Below are 18,348 nucleotides of genomic sequence, written 5' to 3'. Positions count from 1 at the left end.
GTGTGTGTGTGTGTGTGTGTGTGTGTGTGTGTGTGTGTGTGTATGTGTAGGGAGAGGGAGCAGTCACTGGTTCCTCACTGGGGAGGAGTCAAACTGCTGCTGTGCTTCAGAAGCCAGCACGTCCATTGCAAAGGGGAAGACACCTGCTGTGAGAATTCACATAGCATCAGGAGTATCTTTTGCCCATAGAGGCCAAGGGGAGGTTCAGGTCCAGCATCATGTCACATAGGCATATAGCATAATCATTATTTAGTAAGTAGAGGCCACACATCAACTCCTGGTGTAGCATTAGTGTCCTGGTCTTGCAGAAGACCTGGGTTCAATTCCCAGCATTTCTATCAGGGAACTCACAACCTGTCTCTCCAGTTCCAGATCTGATGTCCTTATCTAACCTCTGCAGGAACCTGTATGCATATGGTACATATAAACTTAGGCAGGCACACACACACACACACACACATACACACACACATGCACATGAGCACACGTACACACAAATAAAAATGCCAACAAATACACCTTATATAGATAATGAAAACTAATTAAAGCCCAGTCAGATTTTCAAAGTGCATACTTGTAACCCCAATACTTAGAAGGCATAACTGGGTGCAGCATCACATAGCCTAAACAGCAAGACCTGGGACAGCCTGGGTTAAAAAGTGAGATCTTGTCTCAAAACTTAATATAGGTCAAATAAAATTAATAACAAATTAATAAATTTTATCAATAAATTAATACATTTTACAAATAAATTTTATTGATAAATTAATAAAATATTAATTAAAAAACTAAAAATTGAAACTCAGAAATGATGAAGGCTCAAGGTAATACATGGAGGAGAAGGATAATGGAGGACCTGAAAGGGAGTGAGCTACATGATCAGTGTGTATGAAAAAGTCACAGTGAAGTCTAATATTCTGCATGACAAGTTAACAAAATAATAAGAATAATTTAAGCACCATCTCAAATCCAGTGTCCAGGTGTTTGCCTGGATTCACCAGGCCAGAGCTGGGTGCTAAAAGGCAGGTGTCCAACCCAACAAACTCCAGTCGATTCTCATTCCTTCTTCTGGAATATTCTGAAGCCTGTGGAGTTGACTCACCAGGAGGAGGGCCTCACTGGAAGTGTAGACGTTAGACCCTGGGCAGAGCTAAGGTAATGGTTCTGAGGAGAAGGGTAGAGTCAGACAGAGGAGATCTCAGGAAAAAGAAACCCCCGAGGCTCAGAGAAGCTCAGTGGCTTCTGTGACTTACACCTATGAGCCCAGTTTCTACCTTTTGAAATATCCAAGAAAACCAGCTTTGGTTCCTTAATGCCAAATATTCAAGGGACAGCAAGAGCTCTGTAAGAGTGCTGCTTCCAGGGTCTTGGACTTTGGAGTCATGAAAGATAAACATATCTAGAATTCTAATTTCCATTCACCAATAAGCACAAGATAGTTTGTGATTCTCTCTTCTTCCCTGGCATCCCGTGCTTCTGACGCTGGCCAACATCTGTGTCTTGGATTCTACCCAAAGCCACACAGATCCAGGGAAACTGCTACAATAGGCAGAGATCAGATTTTCCAACCTACTTGTGGGGTCTGGGGTATACCCTTACTTTTCCTCAATCCTTGTAAGTTCATCTAAGAAGCCCAGTTAGTCCCTGGATGACAGAGGAAATGATACCCACATGCCTATGTGCCTTTCCTTTCTGCTTGCCTAGTTGGCTGCTCTCTCCCATCTTGTGCCAGAAACATCTGCTGCCCATGAAGGATTTAGATGCTGAATCAGGAATGGCAAGGAATTGTGAAAGGTTCAAGATTTAGAGTCAAGACTTCAGTGTTACCAAAGTCTAGAAAGCCAGGGTTTACTGAGAGGAGAGGGCTTGCTTAGCACAGACATGTCTCAGCCTTTGGAAGAGGCAGGATTTCAGAGAGAGGAGGGCAGCTCACACTCAAAGCTTTGGAGCCTGGGTGACAGACTGGAGGAAGGGGAAGAGGTAGCAGTTCACTGGGTTTTAGAAAAAGCGGGATCTTTATGTTAGAGCCTTGGTGGAGAAAAGGAATCACCTAGGCAGGCCTTGCAGTTTTATAGTTTTGCTACTTGCTCTTTGTTCTCTGCTTCCTGACTGTGTGACCAACCATCTGCATCTCCTTTCTGCAGCCTGGTCTTTCTTGTCATAATGTATCCCTTCAGACAATAAGCCCCAATAAACCCTGCCTTAAGTTGCTTCTCTTTGGGTGTTAAGTTACCGCTACAAGTAAAGTTACTAAAACAACTATACTCTGTCTTATGATCTGTTAGCTCAAGAGAATCCTAGAAAAAGAGTAGGAAAAACATGACCATACACATACTTTCCTCTCCTCTCTAGAACTAAGGTTTGATCCCTGATAACTTAAGTTGATTACAGGCCTTGGGTGAAAGGAGAAAAATGATTTGATTGTACATGCCCAGACTACAGGAAGTGTGTGTGTGTGTGTGTGTGTGTGTGTGTGTGTGTGTAAGGATGGCTATAAGGCCAGCTCTGAAATTTTGGAGGGGAGAAAATATAATTTTGGATTAAGTAGAACGTCTACATGACTTATAGAACATTTACTATGCATCTTCACATTGGAAAGGTCAGAAAAGAGTCTATAGATAGAAAATCAACCAACCAATCAATCAATCAGTCAATCAACCAATCAATCTACAAGCTATCAAACTTGTTTAATATCATAACTCTTCTGTTGTACCCTGTTCCCATTCTGTAGGACAGTACTACAACAAAAGGCATTTAGGAAATGAAAACATAAAACAAATAGACACTTGTACAAACTTGAGATCCAGGAAATCAACACAACGCAGTGAGTAGCACCAACAATGGAGACCACCAGGAGCAAGCTGACTTAGCCACTTTGTCTTCGAGAATCTACCCAAGAACATTAGACTCTCAGCCAGCAATATCTCTCCTATCAACTTCAGCAAATTCAAGGCGATCAATTTATCTGAGTCAACAGTCTTCTCCTTGAAACAAATGGCTCATTCATCAAGCAGTAACTTGGTCACGGGATGTACCTGGATATTCACACCCTGCAGTTTTTAAGTCAGTTGGTCATGCTTAATTCAAAGCTGGCCGGTTTCTGACCTTCAGTCAATGGTGCTGAACCCTCCAACAATACCAGGGAATATCTATTTATTTCATGTCCTTTTGAGAACAGGAACAGGTGAAGGTGATGAGGGAACTCTGGAAGGGTATTCCATCTCATGAACCATTTGGGGATATCTTCGCACTACTTTGCTAACCAGAGTGGAAGCATGGATGACGCTGCATGCAGCAGCTACCTGTCCTTTCTGGATAGACCACCCAGATCTATCCCTTTATCCCTTGATATTGGGTTGGGGGAATCAGTTCTCAAAATTCAGGGATATATACATGCCTCTGATTCTTGCTTTTTCTGAGTCCCCCCCTGTAGAGACACAGCTTCTACTTATGAGACAGAATTCTAGATCAGAGAGCATGGCCTCCTGCTTCTCTCCCAGGAGTCTGAGAAGAAACATGGGATGATAACAAGGATTTGCGGCTAAGCTATTCCTGTCAGGTTTCGCAAGATGAATATGTGGTCCACAGACCACACCCAAATGCTTAAGAACCCAAGACAGAAACAGAAATCAAAGCAACAAGATACAGTCCTAGATGTACCAAGTCTCATTTTGAGAGCTTGTATTTATGATACTCTGGCTCCTGTTTAATTTTATTGTAACATTGTATCATGTCACTATGAAAAAGTATGACAGGATGGTGGGTGCTGTGTCCTGTCAATGTCACATTTGGGGCGCTATCATATCTATCCAAGGATTACTGAACTTTCTAGGAAAACATGAGCTGTTCCCTCATTGCTGACAATTCATTGGAGGTTGCAGACTTGGCAAAATTACATGCTAATTTGGAGTAGAGGAGAAAAGCATGTGCATTCAAAATACAATTCTGATGGTAATAGGATATTAACCGGTTTTGGACACGGCTTGACACTCTTGCTTTAACCCAGTGGTTCTCAACTATCTTAATGCTGCCACCCTCTAGGACAATTCCTTGTGTTGTGGTGACCGCCAACCATAAAATAATGTTGTTGTTACTTCAGAACTGTAATTTTGCTACTGTTATGAATTGTAATGTAAATACTGATAAGCTTTAATCTGCCTTCCTTTATTATTAAACTGTTGCCAAGCATATCTGAATCCTTCAATGTATGTCGGATCTTCCTGCCCTCACCTCTTGATTTGTCTTTAAGACTGGGTCTGGCCTTGCTGTATAGATTTGTCTCAAACTTGAGATCCTCCTTCCTCAGCATCCTGAGTCCCAGGATGACAAATGTGCATGACCATACCTATCTTTACTGTTTGCTTTGTAACTTTATTAAAGTCACTGACATATGAATATATATGTGTGCATATATATGCACACATATATATTCACATATATACATATGTATATAAACATTCATTTTGATGTTTTTGAAATAATTACATTTCTATTTATTTATGCTTGTTTGTAGAGGTATCTGTCTGCACTAGCCTAACTCTGAGTTCTTAGTGCTTAAAAACCTTTGAGGCTCCAGTTCTGTCCTATCCTGAGGCTTCTTTGCTTAGGTGGATTTGTGACCTACATAATTTCCTCCCCACCATCCCACTTAACTAAACATCTGTCTTCAGATATATAGAGAGAATTAGTTGGGTTTACTAAATACTGCCTTGATTTTGTCCATAGGAAGAAAGCTCTAGAAGGATGACCAGAGTTGCCAGCATAAGATTCCATGCCCTCATGCAGAAGCCATGGCTTCTCTTCCTCCCCTGACTGTGGACTAGGTTGTGGTTCTGGTCCAAGCTTTCCTGTCACTCAAGATATTGGCCATGTATGTATCCCTTGAGCACTCACTGATATTTACAGGCCTAGTTGTCCTAGTTCAGGTCTGCCCTCAGCTCCACCACCTTCATAAGCTTGTGGAATGGGCTGCATAATGTGTCTCTAGCAGGATTTACCTCCTCTTGTTCTCACGCTCCATTCTAATTCACAGAACATCCTTCCACTGAAACAAAACACAGTGCTCACCACATGGTGACTCACATTCTCCACTGTTTTCCAAGCGTTAATCACGTCCCTCCTGTTATTCAGAACCAATGCTTCCTCGTTTGGAATCCCCTTTCCCTCCGTAGGATCTCATATATGCATATGGAAAATAAAACCAGTTTAAGTTAAAAAATAGGCCCTCTGGGAGGTCTCCTGAATCAGCTGACATTTGTGGGTTCACAGGGATCTGGATAGCTGACAATTGTTCTGGCTTTGGATAGGAAAGAAATCAGCTGGTGTGGCAGTTGGCCCCTTTGCAGGAATGGCCTGCCAAGATGCAGTGTACCAAGTTGCAAGCCAGTAGGGAAATGGTGCAGGGGAAGAATGAGCCACTGCCCTCTGCTGCCCCAGAAGCAGCTGGCAGAGGGGGGACCAGATGAACATCTTCTTGCAAGGATGCTCTCTTAAATAGTAGCAGTCTGTGGTTTCCCAAATCCAGGAGGCTCAGCCTACCTCAAGTGTATCATAACTCACAGAGCAGTGAAGCCCAAATGGTGTGATACTATCTGTGGTCTTCATTGGAACTGGATCAGGGTAAATATTTGCATGTCCTACTAAGGAAGCAGCAATCTGTCTCATGACGGAGTACTGCTCCACAGACCTCTGGTGGGATGGTACAATATCCATCAGAAGTACCCTGTGATGTGACCGCTTACAATTCCAAAATACATCTTGACTGATGATCAGGAGAAAACACTTCTTAAACAGTCTTAACCTCCAATCCAGAGACCAAGAATAGGGGAAGTGTGGGGTCAAGGAAAGAAGTGTATATACCTCAGAATATGACAGTGTCTACACAGAAGCCACAGATGAGAGCTTGGGATATTGCTCAGACAGGAAAGTGCTTTTCCACAGAACCCATGAAAAACATTGGGAAGGGTTGACCAAGTTGACAATCCTGTACTGGGAGGTTGAGGGATCTCAGGAGCTCCCCAGCAGCCAGATTTACCGAACTGGTTCAGACCAGTGACAGGTACTGGTTCGTTTTCTTTTCTTTTTTTCCCCCTTCCCTTCTCCCCAGCTCCGGCCCCCGATACAGCCCAAAGTACACGGTAGCTATCTTCAGACACCCATATGAGGCTGTCAGATCTCATTATGGTTGCTGGGATTTGAACTCATGACTTCCTGAAGACCAGTCAGTGCTCTTAACTGCTGAGCCATCTCACCAGTCCCAGACAGGTACTGTTTCAACAAGGAAGGTGGGCAGCATCCTAAGGAAAGTCTCCCTGTCACTGATCTGTGTTCTGTATTCACGTGCAGACACTCTTCTTCCCCCCTCACTAAGACTCCTGTCCCAGGATTCACATGCTATATGACTGCAGGCCATTCTCCATGCATGGGAAGTTAGAACCATGCACACGTGCACACGTGAATACACAAATGTCTTAGGTGGCCGGATACAAGAGACCAAGAACTTGGTCAAGGAAAAGAATGCTTGAGAACACTTGGACTGGCAAGTATTTGTGATGCCTTCCCTTGGTACTCTATAGCCAATGGGAAATCTCCATAAAAATGAAGGTGAAAGGGACAGACCAAGGGCGCTAAGCAGTTATTAGGATGTGTGTGAATTTGTTCCATTACAGGATAATAAGATCCTCGGCCTTCTCAGACTATTTAAAGCCATGCTTAATCTTTCCCAATTTACATCTGGCTGCCTCGCTCGTTAAACATCCTGATCCACGTGGCTCTAATGCCTTCAATTAGGAGATACTCCTGTAAATCCGTATGTTCCTGTATTCCTAAGCCCTTGAAGAAAAGCGGAAACAAAAGAGATTTATGACAGTTGCAGGACCGTGTAAATGAAGATACTCAACAGGTTGAAGAGCTAGGCCAGATGGCGGCACTTAGACTCTGTTGTTCCTAATTAAGCAATCTGCTCACCAGAATCGCCAGCAAGAAGCCTGGCATGACAAGATGGCTGTCCTCATCCCAGGCCACCTAAGACATTTCCATTTCCATGTGTGCCAGCTTCTAAAACTTCTTGTGTGTGGTGTACAGCCTGCAGTCGTAGGACATGAGTCCTGAAAGGCAGTCTTAGGGACAAGGCCTGGCACCTGGTATGTCGGGGGACTCCCTTGCTTGTACTAGTCCAACATAACTTCTTCTTCAGAAGTTCAGAATCACCATTTTCCAAGGCCAACAAGAACACTCAATCTTCTTGGACACCACGTCTAGTTCAGTGATAGGGAATGTCCCAGATTGGCCCATTCAGTTAGTCATGCCATGCTTGCTGGGATGACTGGGAAAGAAAGGCTCTAGGTGGTCGAACTAAAGGAAGAGACAGAAGAGGACACAGTAGTCATCTTGGACACGTCTGAGAGCAGAGATTGTAACAGACACTTCAGAAAACAATTGAGGAATAGAGGGCCACTAAATCACCTAAACCCAGGTTTTCTCACTGGACATTTTCATTGTGGGAGACGGTAATTGTACTAGTTATTTTAAAATGTTAACTTGACACCACTTAAAGTCACCTAGAAAGATAGTCTTTATGAGGAATTATCTGGATCAGATTAGCCTCTAGGGGCATGTCTGTGGGGAACTGTCCTAATTGTTAATTAATACAGTGAGACTCAGACCACTGTGGGCAGCACCATTCCCTATGCAAGGGGTCCTGAGTATTATGGAAGAGAAAGCGTTAACTGAGAGCATGTGGAAGCACATTTATTCTCTTGCTTTTTACTCTAGAGTGACGTGACTTGCTCCTTGAGGCCTTTGTGTGACCTTCCCCCAAGAACATGCTCTTGGGACTCTCCATCTAACAATCACTTTCCTATCCTAAGCTGCTTTCTGTCAGGGTGACTGTCATGGCAACAGAAATGAAACCAGTAACTTGACATGGTTTTGATGGACCTGCATGGAGGTGAGATACTACCAATTACAACCAAACAGCCCTCATTAACATGCCTTGTTACATAAATGACGGCCAGAAGTACAAAGAGTCAAGAAGTCAACGTTTCAACTCAGAAGTTGGCTGCAGTGATTCCAACTGTCCTTCGTGGGATCTCTGTCTCTCTGTCTCTGTCTCTCTGTCTCTCTGTCTCTCTGTCTCTCTCTCTCTCTCTCTCTCTCTCTCTCTCTCTCTCTCTCTCTCGCTCTGCTCCTGCCCTTATTCCACACACAGCTGTTTCTCAATCTCATTATCAAGTCCCCCACCCCCATCAAATCCTGTTCTGATACACCTTGTCTTAATCATTCCATCTTTCAGCTTCTGAAATGGCTCCAGACCAGTGTGAGCCCCACCCCTCTTCCTTCCCATCTGCCCCCTGTTCTGAACTCCCAGAGCTCCAGCCTTGCTCAGCTCTTCCCTGCTGGAACACCACCTGTACTGACAATTCAAAGTCTTAGCAATAGATTATGAAGTCTTTGGCCAATTACTGAGTATATCCACAGGAGTACAAGTGCTGAGCTCCGTGGTAACTGCTTGTTTATCTAATAACTGTTTACCAAAGGGGCTGCAATTTTCTTTCCCACCAACAGCCTAAGGGTTCAGACACCCCCATATTCATGTCAATATGCACCCTTTCCCTATTTCTCTGTGATATGAGGAGGTCTCTTTTAGTTTTGATGTGCACATCCTTGATAACTGATGAGGGGCGTTACTAACCAAGCCCTTTCCTCTAATGCTGCCGTTTTCTCGACCAGGAATGATGGCCGCCCTCCATCTTAGCAATGCCATCCCTAGGACGCCCTGCTTGGTTCCCAGGTGTGCTTGGAGGGCAGTAGTGACTTCGCACAGGGGAAATGAGAGGCCTGGAAGGGGCAAGCAGTGAAAATGAGGAAGACCAAAGAGATGGCAGGGCCACAGGGAAGGCCCTAGCTACCATTGTTCCAGCACAGTTTCTGGAAGCCAATATTCCAGGCTTTACTATAGACCAGCTGCTATTCAAAGTCCTTCACACAGATTAACAGTTAATCTTCTGAGCAACCTGTTGTGGTGCCTTCCAGTACCATATTCTTTTCTCAAAAGGAAAGTGGAGCATGGGGAGGTTCTGTTCTGTTGTTGTTTTTTTTTTAAATCTGTTTCTTTTTTTCTTTTTCCTCTTTTCTATTTTCCAATGTCAAATAATGGGCTGGCCTTAGATTTCTTTTAAGAATTTTATATTATCTCCCTAGTTCTTCCTCTCCCTCCATCTTCCTCCACCCCCTCTCCCTCCTCTCACAGGTCTCTGGGTTGGGGCGAGGCACATGAGACATGGTGAATGTGGTCAGAGTACAACAGGTGGGAGTGGGGGTGGTTCTCTCCTCCCACCACATGGGTTCTTGGATCAAATTCAAGTCTGTTGGTTTGCCAGCAAGCATCTTTACTCACTGAGCCATCCTGTTGATCCTGACCTTGAATATGTAAACCCACCCATGTAGCCTGCCTGAGGAGGTGGAAATTAGGGGAGGGAATCTATGATTAGAAACTTAGAAATCAGAAATTTTAAAAATTAAATTCTCAATGGGATGACAAATTCTTTAATTCAATACTTCAGATCACACTGGGGTGCCAAACAGGGCACACCCAAGGGACAGTTAGTTGAAGACTTAACAGTGAAATACCTTTGGCCTACATATTTTATTCTTTCTGCTGCTAAGAAACATCAGGATGGGAGAGTCCCACCTGTTTCAGTGTCCCTCACCTGACATGGCCTCTTCCTCTGTGCCTTTGTGTATTTTCTGTTCTTCATAGTAAAGCTAAAGAACCATGTCCACTAGAAGAATTGAGAAGCCTTTCTCCACAGCTCTTCCTTGTGTGTCAATGTGAGTTCATTCCTCCGTCGACAGTCATTTAATTAAGATCTATTTATGATGTAGTTAATAATAATGCATCTATGAGGATCTTGATAAACATTAATTGGCTGATTACAAGCTCTCTATAAATAGGAAGGGGGAGGGGAGTGAAGACAGACGGTGCCATTCTTGCGGAGCTCTTGTTGAAACAGAAATACTATTCACGTGGAGAACTCCTTATCACTTCCCAAAATACACTCAATGGTAGGAAGATAGGCAGATGTGAGTGCCACCAGAGTCATTTCCCTTGTGATAGTTTCCCTTGTGATAGTGGCATATTGTGATAGTTTAAAACAAAGACGCCACTTGAATCTTTGACCTTTCTCAGTTCATCCTGAGCTGCAGACCTGGTACCCTTAAGTCATTGCACTGGTCAGCCAGTCTCTCAGTAATTGTGACTTAGGATATGGAGGATGGCCATACATAGAAAGCTTGGGAGTTGCCTAGAGGTCTCTACCATCCAGAATGGGAGAATATAGACAGACAAAAGCCTATCCCAGTGAGATCTCAGCAGGGAGGCACCTCCCACTGGCCTCCTCTATCAGAAGGCTCCTCTATTTGTCACTGCCCCACTGAAAATTTTACAGCAGGGTCAAGAGGGCCTTTGTTTGGACATTTAATTCACTGACTGTGTGCTCCCCAAGTTAGGACTCAAAGCACCTCTCCATTCACTCTTTCATTAATTGCCTTCATTTTTCAAGTTCCCTATTTGATTTATAGTCAATTAAAAACACGCTGAAAAAGCCATGGCTCGTGTGAGTTAAATAGAAATGTGATTAATGCCACACCACTGACTCTCTGGATGACCTGGCAGCTGACCAAGGCCAGTGGCACTGTGGCATGACCCGGCAGCATCTGGGTGAAGGGTACATATGGAGACAGTGGGAAGCCAAGAGCAGAGGGGCCACAGGAAACATGTCCTGGCCTCAATCCAAAGTCGTGGAATAAGAGAGTTGCTTTTTCTATATCATAGAGGAAGATTGAATTTAGCTGTGAATGTTTTAAAAACCTGCTGAGGAAGCTCTTTCTTCCACCTAGGTGGATGAAACAATGGGGAAATTAAATGGCAAAATTCCTTAAGTTTCACCATCAACATTAAACAGTGGGATGCTACATAGGAAGCAGAGGAAGGCCTGTGCCTCAGAGTTTTAAACTAAGATCTTGACTCCAGCAATTATGAGAGATACCAGCTTGAGTCAACTGCTTGGCCTCGTTCAGCATCAGGGGCTCTCATCTCGTGTGAAAATGGTCACACAAGAATAAGGCTGTTGGCCAGATTCTAAAGGACTCTTGAGAGCGTGGTACGATACAGACAAAGTCAGATCTCAAGACTAGAAAGAGTGTCCTGGTCAGCATGGCTAGTGTCCTGTGTCTCCACATCCATCTGTAAAGTACACAACCTGTCACATTGTCAGAAGTGGTCTATCTTCCCTCAGTGTCACATTCTGCATGGCTTCAGGGTTTGACCTAGCTGGGGTAATAAGGGAATGAGCAAAAGATGGGAACATCCATGCATAGAAAAGTGTGTGACTTCTATGCTCACTCAGATGGAGGTACCAACTTGGTACCTGGAAAGAAGGTAGCATGATATGGATATATATATCCCCGTGTGTGTGTGTGTGTGTGTGTGTGTGTCTGAAGTCGAGTGAGGAGGCTGGTTTATTGTATTAACTGGAGGAGGCAAGTTAGCTAATCTCAGTAGGAGTTCTCTGTAGAGGAATGGTCTCAGACTGGAGTCATCACTGTCAATATTCATACTTGGACTGGAGGAAAGCTTTGCCATTGCTTTGAGCCTCATCTGGGGAGGGCTTTGCTACTCCCATAGGGCTGAGGCATTGGGGTCCTTGACATGGGCATGGCCATGTCAAAAGCCACACAGTCACTCAGGACTTGCTTGGCTCACCACACTCTCACACTGGTGTATGGCACTTCATAAAAAAAATCTCTAAGTGTTATCCCTGCCTTCCAAGAAAAACTAATACATTGAACTTCAGAGGAACATCAAAAAAGCTAAGATCAAAAAGGGATATACTCACAACATGGAAGAACACCAGTTTCTCTTAAAACACGGTTCCTGAAAGTATTCAAAGTATTTATCAAAGCATAATTTGTCCAAAGACTGAATGTCTTTTCTTTAACACTTAGTTCCCTTCCTTTACTCTGTGTTCTCTATATTGATGACAAACTGACCTTTTAAATGAAAATTCTGCATAGGAACAAATGATGGCAATGTCTTTTCTACCTCTCCTTCATTAATGTTTGGCCACATCTAGGATTAACAAAAAATTAAATATGGTGTTATCAGTGTAAGTTGAAGAAGAAAGAGTTTCACTCCATTATGAAGATTCAGTGCCCTAAGACCCCTGCCACAGATGGTGCCCCATCCCTTCTGATTTTCAGGGTAGCCATGTTTTCTCTCTCCTCATAGATTCCTAGTTTAGAGGGTCCTTAAAACTATCTGAAGCCTGTGAGTGACGAAACAACAGTAACTGTGACAGTGGTGTTGACAGCGGCTCCTGCCAACACACAGCAATGCTCTAGGTTAACTCCCCCACCATTGCAGGGCCAGTTCTGGCAGTGGCTATGTTTGTCTTTTCTATAGAAATGAGCACATTCATACTTGGAGCGCTCAAAGAGCTCCCTCACTATGACACAACTGGTGTGTGACTGCATGGGGCATTAATGCATAGTCTGTGGAAACTTAAATCTATGTCATCGTAACGGGAACATATCCTCAGAGCCCATCTCCATCTCAGCCCTCAAGAAGGGAGGACTTTGCCTTGGATATTTCCAAGAAGGGGTGAGGAAGAGAGAAAGTGCTTTCTGCTAAGAAGGAAAGGTGCATGTGCTTGTTTTTACTTCTTAAATGCACCAAATCTTCTCCAGGGACTCTAGTTTCCCTTGAGAAACTTGCCTACCCTGTGGCAGGAGTTCTTTTGTTTGCTTTTTATTTAAAAAAAAAATGGAATAATCTGATCTTGTTAGCATCTGCATACTGATGGCTGCCAGCCTCCCTTGCAGCTAAGCTGGCTACATGCCCAAGTCTGCTGATCTATCGGAGTGGAAATGGCACCCATCACTTTCAATCTGAGAGAGTTAAAATTCTTGGGTAACATACTTCTGCACCCTCCTTCTTGACCTCCAGTCTGGCTTTCAGGCTGGAAGGAGAGTCACCCAGATAATCACCCTGACCTGTAACTATGTGATAGGGTTAGAAATAAAAATTCATGGTGTGAGGTCACTGGGTTGCTCAATGCCTCAGCCTTAGCATAGCCTTTTCTGCTGGGGATGCAGGATCTTGATTAACAGTGTGACTACACGTACACCTTGGTGTGGGAATCCTTCTCTGTGCATCTTTGTGTTTGGTTTGTGTGTGTATGCACCAGGAGGCATACAAAATAAAGCATGGAAATCTGAAGAATACAGTCCTTGTAGTGGTTGGGTGACCAATAGTATGCTCATTCTGGATGCTGGATGCTGGGCAGAGGCTGGGGAAATCACAAACATAGTTTCCCCTAGGAAACTCAATGACCACAGATCCCTGTGGTATCTGAAAGGTCTGTCTGAGCTGCCTGTGAACAAGGCAGGATGTTGCACTTGATAATTTGGTGTTCCCATCCTGGTTAGGTACCCAGGCAGCCACCCCAGTGAGCTACTTTCTAACCGTATTTTTCCTTTCCTTATACTTCTCATTGGATGCTGGGAATAACCCCTCTTTCAAGACTGAGATGAAACCAAAAAAGTTTTGGCCACGTCATGATGACTCGGGGGCTTTGCATTGCACCCGGAAAGACTCAGAGAAGGAGCACTGCTGGGTACATGACAAGAGAGAGTGGATGTCACGTTTTGATCCCAACAGCTTGTTGGAAAATGGCCCTTTAAAGAAGAAAGCAGGTCTAGTTAGCAGTAAGGAGAGGAGAATAAAGAGTTATTTGGATGTGAAGGAAATGAAGGGCTTCAGAACAACTGAAGGGAGCATGTGGTGGAGTGAACAGTGAACAAACTATTAGGGAAATAAAGAGCGGGGTGACCGTTAGTAACAGTTAAAGCAGAAAACTGTGGGAAGCGAGGAAGAAGATGAAAAGGGATAAAAGGAACTGGCGCTGTCAGAACCAAGAAAGCAGGAATCCTGGCCCATGATAAACACCCCTGGAACCCCAGAAAGCTGAGTGAACGTGGTTGAATGCAATCCTGGGGGATGAGCAGATGAGCTTGACCCACAGGTAAAGTCCCACACTTCCAGACAACTTCGTAAAATCCTCTGGCATGCGATCAACAAATGGATTGTGCTGTGTGCTGTACTCTGCCTTTGGAATGTAAAAACTCACAAGGACTTGTAACCAAACTTCTTCATTTTTTTTTTTAATTATCTAACTCCTCTCTCTGTGTTTCTCTCTTTCCATCTCTGTCTCTGTCTCTCTGTCTCTCTGTCTCTGTCTCTGTCTGCCTCTGCCTCTCTCTCTCTCTCTCTCTCTCTCTCTCTCTGTGTGTGTGTGTGTGTGTGTGTGTGTGTGTGTGTGTGTGTATACACAGCATGGCACATGTGTGAAAGCCAGAAGACAATTTATAGGAGGCAGCTCTCTCCTTCTCCTATATGGATCTTGGGGATTGATCCCAGGTCCTCAGGCTTAGCAACGGATGCTCTACCTACTGAGGAACCATGCTGGCCCTATAACCAGATTTCCTAACTATTACAAACACAGCAAACATACAAACCTTCAATGTTAGCATTCTGTCTAAACTCCACCCCCACAGTTACCTGGCAACAGCCAGGTAGGCCTGGCCCACTATAAAAGGGGCTGCTTGCCCCCTCCTCTCTCTCTTGCTCTCTTGATCCCTCTGTTCCTTTCCCCCTTTCCTTCCTCCATCTACATGGAGATGGAGATGGCTTATGGCCGGCCTCTACTCCTCTCTCTCTCTCTCTCTCTCTCTCTCTCTCTCTCTCTCTCTCTCTCTGCCTCTACTACCCTCCTGGCTCCCCTCCCCATGACCTGAATAAACTCTATTCTATACTATACTGTCATGTGACTGGTCCCTCAGGGGGAAGAGATGCCTCGGCATGGGCCCACTGAGACATCCCCTTCCCCCATACCTCTCCACACCTCCACAGAACATACTCTTTTTATCTCTTTATCCTTTTATAAACACATCAGTCGATGTCATGAGCAGGCCCAGGATTGCATCACTCACCTACCTTCTTATAACCTCCAGTACCCAGACAGCATCTGCTTCTATTTCTACATGGCAAACTGTTTCACTTATCTTTAAAATGTAAATTCATGTATCCAAGGTTTTTTTTCCACCTAACTTTCTGCCTCTGTTCAGCTTTTACTTTACACTTATCATCCAAGAGTTAGTTCCTGCCAACGAGCACACCTCTCAAAGTTGGCTCTTCACACTTTTTTGGAGACAAATGGGATTCGTGTTAAATCTTCTGAGATGCATACAAGGGATAGAGAGAGGATGGGGGGGCAGGAGTTAAGAGAAGATTCTGCTCCCCCAAAAATACCTGAGTTTGTTTCCAAGCACCCATGCCGAGTGGCTCACGAATGCCTGTAGCTTCCCTCTGTGGGGGTTCTCAACCTGTGGGTCGCCACCCCTTCAGGGGTCAAATGACCCTTTCCCAGAAATTGTCTAAGACCCTCAAAAACATCCACATATATTGACATCATGGTTCATAACAGTGGCAAAGTTATAGTTAGGAAGTAGTAACAAAAACAACCTTACGGTGGGGGTCACCACCCATGAGGAACTGTATTAAAGGAAGGTCGAGAACCACTGCTCCAGAGGGTCTGATACCCTTTTCTGACTTGAGGGGGTGCCTGCACCCAGGTGGACATAGCTCCGTACAAACAAAACACTCACAACCAATTAAAAATAAATCTTTTAAATTGTACAGGAAAGAACTGATAAAGAGTAAGAAGAGAGAGTGGAAGTGGCTGGAAAAACACTGGCAAAATATTATATGGGTATTTCCTTCTAATAGTCTAAGGTTTGCCTTCCTCTTTGGGTGGAATAAACCGGCCATCGTTCCTCTTGGAGACTCCGGTTTTCCTAAACAGTTTTTAACAGGCATTGCCTAGTCTCCACAGACTTTCTTCTCCACCTAGCCACAGTTAACCTCAAGCACAGACTAGACTAAGAACAAACTCTATTCCTTGTCGCCTTGAGATGAGTTTGCAAGTAGCTAACCAGCACCGCTCTTTGTGCTTTGTCTTAGGAGCAGACGTTTCATCCAAAGGGCTGATCAGTTTTTGCTGACCCAACATCTCACACTCAGACATAAAATTTGAAATTGTGATTGACTCCTCTATCGCTGGATTTCCCTGAGTGTGTTGTCATGGATGGTAAGCCTAGTCTCATTAAGCATTTAGCAGCTTACATAGGCGCAAGGGCCATAACCAAGTTAATTACTTAGGGGATTAAGACAAACGCGCGCGCGCGCCCCTCTGGTATTGGAACGTACAGTATGTTGCGGTTTAAATTAAAAAGACCCTCCCTAAACTACGATTGTTCCCAGCTTCTTGGTGGTGAATTGAAAGCTGTTTGGTGTCATGAAGATTATAGAAGCAATCACACTTATGGGCCTGCTTTGCATAGTAGCTCTATTAATTTCCATATTGAGGGTAGCTTTGCATTTCCCAACATGTTAACATCGATGCCATTTGGGATAATCTCTTGGTACAAAGAAAAAAGAACGCAAGAGACAGACAGACAGACAGACAGACAGACAGACACGAAGATGAGGGAAGAAGAGAGCCAGAATGTTCGTCATCAATCAAGGTCTACATGAAATATAGTGATTCTTAATCAGCACAGACATCAAAGAACAAATGAGTTTTCCTGATGTCCTGGACCCAGAGTCCCCCCTCAGAAATGCAGTTACTAGGAAGCTATACACTGGGATCCACTTCTTCTGTGTCTTATCATTAGACCCTAATTCCTGCCATGTCCTCATTGGTGTAACTGTGTCAGGGTGTTCCAGGGCTCCATCTTGGAGAGCCTGATGCTCATTATCCCAACTTCATGGTTGTGGTCCTTTCGACTCTTGTAACAGGTACCCACCTCCCAGAGCATCCTGACCAGTAAAGCTGGTGTTTTGTTTTGTTTTTCTTTACACGTATCAGCCATGTATTACAGAAATTAAGGGCTAGGCCTAGCACAAAAGTCTACCCTGAATCCATGTATGCCAATACATACGCAATCATGCTCTTTACCGGTGCCCTTGAGCATCTGATCAAATTGAGTGACCACTTGCATATCCTCTATCCTCAAATATCAAAGAAGTTGGGAGTCTGGAGAGATGGCCTAGCAATAGATAGCACCTACTGCCCTCTCAGAGGGTCAGTGTTTGGTCTCCAGCATTCATACAGGGAATCCCACTACCATAATCAGTTCCACTCGGGGGGATCAAATGTGTTTTTCTGGCCTTTTCAGGCACCTGAGCTCATGTGCACACCTCCGTGCACACAAATACAGCTGTGTGATTAAAAATAAAATAAATATCCAAAGATGGTAAAAGTGAATGGCGCTCAAAAAGCATGTAATACATTTGGTCAGGCCTTACCACCGATTTCAGACTCTATTATGTAAAACCTGTACTTGCTAGCCATCTACCTCCATGCTTTTGATCTCTTAAAGGTAGGGTAGTATAATATTGGTGATAAGTACAGAGGAAGATCATAACCCAATCTGAGAGATGCACATTTTCAGGAAATCAATGGGAATTAGGGGAAATTGAATTTAATCCACAGAAGCAGTGGAAAAGATTTGAATCTTTTTCAAAACCATCTTATCAGCTTTAAGAACAAGAGTTTTTGATTCCTACATCTACAAATTCCCAGCCACCAATAATCGACCTTCACCATTACTTTGGTATAAAGCTACACATGAGAAAGGACAGGCAGAGCAGCAATCTATGAGAAGGTGGTGATTTTACTCTTGGGTCTGCCCTGTGACGATGAATTTCATCCCTCCACATAGTACAGAATCACCCTGGAGGTTGACATTCCCCTTTTCTAGATGTGAGACAGAAGGGCTCATTGGAGATAAAATATTGACAAGAGATGCACATCATGTATTGATAATCTTCAAGCCAGCAAGTCTGTCATTTGAAAGCATCCACCCAGGGCCAAGCAGTGACATAAGGAATGTGATCAGAAAATATGAGGCTGTCCAACATCCTGAGATAACGTTAAAGACAGCAGAGAAGTCCACATGGGTGAGCCCAAGGTATTCCTGGAAGAGCTTACAGTTTAGGACAGGCTGGTCCTCGATGAATTCCACAGGCTGGTGGATGTGTAAGACTTTCTGCTGGAATCCAGGGGTGCAGTTCAAATCATCTGCAGATGTTACCAGGAGCACCTGAGGAAAGGAAGCGATCAATATTTTAACAGCAGCTAACATGTTTGCCTCACTAACTTCTTTCTTCCTTCTCACGAAATCTACAACGTTTAGAAATGAGCTGAGGTTTTAACTTCATTTCCC

The 18,348-nt window shown here is 44.0% G+C and overlaps 1 protein-coding gene across 1 annotated transcript in view; it reads right to left on the bottom strand.

The window, feature by feature from the left end:
- Cdh13 (cadherin 13) overlaps window positions 1-18,348 on the bottom strand; it is a 1,006,804-nt gene that overhangs the window by 766,592 nt on the left and 221,864 nt on the right. Inside the window, exon 2 of the mRNA XM_028752897.1 lies at window positions 18,114-18,225. Coding sequence (XP_028608730.1) covers window positions 18,114-18,225 — 112 coding nt within the window. The remainder of the gene's footprint in view (window positions 1-18,113; window positions 18,226-18,348) is intronic.

Source organism: Grammomys surdaster, unplaced genomic scaffold, assembly GCF_004785775.1.
Source record: "Grammomys surdaster isolate TR1022 unplaced genomic scaffold, NIH_TR_1.0 128, whole genome shotgun sequence".
Lineage (NCBI taxonomy): Eukaryota > Metazoa > Chordata > Mammalia > Rodentia > Muridae > Grammomys > Grammomys surdaster.
This window is presented reverse-complemented; position numbering and strand designations above follow the sequence as displayed.